A 2500-nucleotide genomic window follows, 5' to 3' on the forward strand; every position below is an offset into this window, starting at 1 on the left:
CGTGCAGGCTGGTTACGTGCAAACTAATCACGGAAGATACTTTATCGAACCGATGAACGAAGTCAAGCCCGAACTGGACGGCCAACACGTTCACATTGCATATAAGAGAGATGCGCCACATGAAAAACAGAACAACGGAAAGGATTCAACGAAAGGACATTGTGGAACCAAAGGTTCGTACATTTGAAAAACATTATTTTTGTATTTTGATTTAATCCTTTCTTTAATTTTTCTTTTTTTTTTTTTTTTTTTTTTTAATTATTATTTTCAAACACCTTATTTTTATATTTCATTTTTATATTTATATATATTTAAGTTTATATATATGTATATATATATATATATATATTTGTTTTAATAAGTAGTAATTATTTAAGTTTTTATATTTGAATATAAATTCTTTGAAACGTCTGGCTGCATGGCGACCATTTAAAACTATCCTAACTTTTTAATACCTAAATGTGTACGTTGGGATATTACTATTTTCTCTTTTCTTTTCCTTCTTTTTTGTTTTTTTTTCTTTTTTACATCGTCTCGACAAAATTATTATTATTACAATGCTCGAAGCAACAGTGATTCACGTTTAATCCTAAAACTATTTAATTTAATTCGTAAATTTGATCTACGTATATTATAATAATTTAACGTTTAAATTGCTTTTGCATTTTTCGTATTTTTTTTTCTCTTTTTTTTTTCTTTTCTTTTTTTTTCTTTTCTTTCAAGTTACGCGAATATAAAAATTCACTGATAATTGAAATTAAATCTACTTCATTAACTTTTATAAGAATATTATTTTCGTGCAACATCGAGACATCTATATTTTATAAAATTCGATGTTTCAGTGTTAACGATTGTTATTTATTTGATTAGTATTTTTAAATATTTCGTCAGTATTTATAATAAAATATCAATATGTAATATAAGTGATGTAACCATGACATTTAATTATTTATACCTATTCAAAATATATTTATCATATTTTTACCAAAATATTTTTCATTAACTAATAAAATATACTGACGAAATAAATGAAAGTTTTAGTTAAGAAATAATTGCAAAATTCTCATTTATAACAACTACAATTTATAAGAATTAAATATTTATAATAATTTTAAATAAACAAAATAAATACGTGGAATAAGATATATATGTGTGTGTATGTCTCATTCCACGTAACATATTATCATATATATATATATATATATATATATATATGTATTTATGATTTAGTGAAAGTAAATCCATCGTAGAATATTTTTTACTTGCACGATTTAGAAAGAATCGTGTTATTTCCGATCTCGATCCGATCGATCGGATTGAGTATGAAGAAAAAAAAAAAAGATAAAAAAAGAAGATAAAAATATTCACGGATAAATTATTCCCCAGACGACTGGGAAAGTTCATGGGCTGAACAACTGGCCAAGTTACAACGACGAATAGAAAGAAATAATACTTTGGGATCGAAACGTGCTACAGGAACTTCAGGCACTCACAGTATTCATCGTTTCATCGAAGTCGGTTTAGTAGCTGACAGAAGATTTCTTGATTTTCACAATAATACTAATTACGAGCAATACTTGTTAACGATAATGAATATGGTATCGGATTATTATCATGACAGTTCTAGTGGTAATCAGATAGACGTCGTTGTCGTACGTATTATTTATTTGGAAAAGGAAAAGGAAGAGGTAACGTTTAAATTTATATTATATATATATATATATATATATATATATATATATATATATATATATGAGCCATTTATTTTGAAAGTGGCCTAACTCCATTTGTCAATTTTTTCCGGTTGTTATAATTACATGTACAACTTTATCTTATTTATCAGTAAAGCATTTCAAGTTGCTTATATTCCGAGCAAATACGATAATTCTTGACACATAAGTTTTCAGAGTTAATTCAATAATTTAACCGTTTATTTTGAAAGTGGCCTAAATCTATTTATACTTAAATCAATGAATGAAAATGAAAATTTTAAAGTCCTGAATTTATTATCACTTCGGGGTAAACCAAGAGAGTTCGAAAATATTGTATTGACACCACTGTATAAAAATATCAGACAAATTACAACAGCAAAATTCAAGGACATAATTGACCTATTACGATATATACCACCGAAACATCATGATTTCTTCAAATCCCTTTCACACATACAAAATCTAGATGAGTAGTAAATTGTTTTGTAATAAATTTATGTTTGTAATTTTGTACGTTACGTAATTAAAAAATGTTTTGAATCGCATAAATTATGTTTTCGAAGTGTTTTAAAGATATGTAAAATAAATTGAGTATTGTTTTTTTCAATTTGATGTATCTTAAATTATGTTGAATGGACTTGGGCACCTTCAAATTTTATAATGAATCTGATTGTTAATTTTGAAAGTGACCTAACTCCATTCTTGATAAGAAAACGCATATTATTCACCTAATAATTGCCACTATTTTAATAAGAACTATAAATTTAACACCCTTAGATACACTTAAG

At 25.8% G+C, this 2500-nt stretch overlaps 1 protein-coding gene across 4 annotated transcripts in view; it reads left to right on the plus strand.

Annotated features, from left to right (window-relative positions):
* Positions 1-2500, plus strand: part of LOC124431626 (A disintegrin and metalloproteinase with thrombospondin motifs 12-like) — a 21242-nt gene that overhangs the window by 5688 nt on the left and 13054 nt on the right. For 3 of the 4 annotated variants that reach the window (XM_046979738.1, XM_046979737.1, XM_046979735.1), the window contains exons 2-3: positions 8-173; positions 1387-1688. In XM_046979738.1, the coding sequence (XP_046835694.1) occupies positions 8-173; positions 1387-1688 (468 nt within the window). Of the gene's footprint in view, positions 174-1386; positions 1689-2500 lie in introns of all 4 variants that reach the window. The other variant, XM_046979736.1, reaches the window with a different exon arrangement.

This window comes from Vespa crabro, chromosome 22, assembly GCF_910589235.1.
Source record: "Vespa crabro chromosome 22, iyVesCrab1.2, whole genome shotgun sequence".
NCBI lineage: Eukaryota > Metazoa > Arthropoda > Insecta > Hymenoptera > Vespidae > Vespa > Vespa crabro.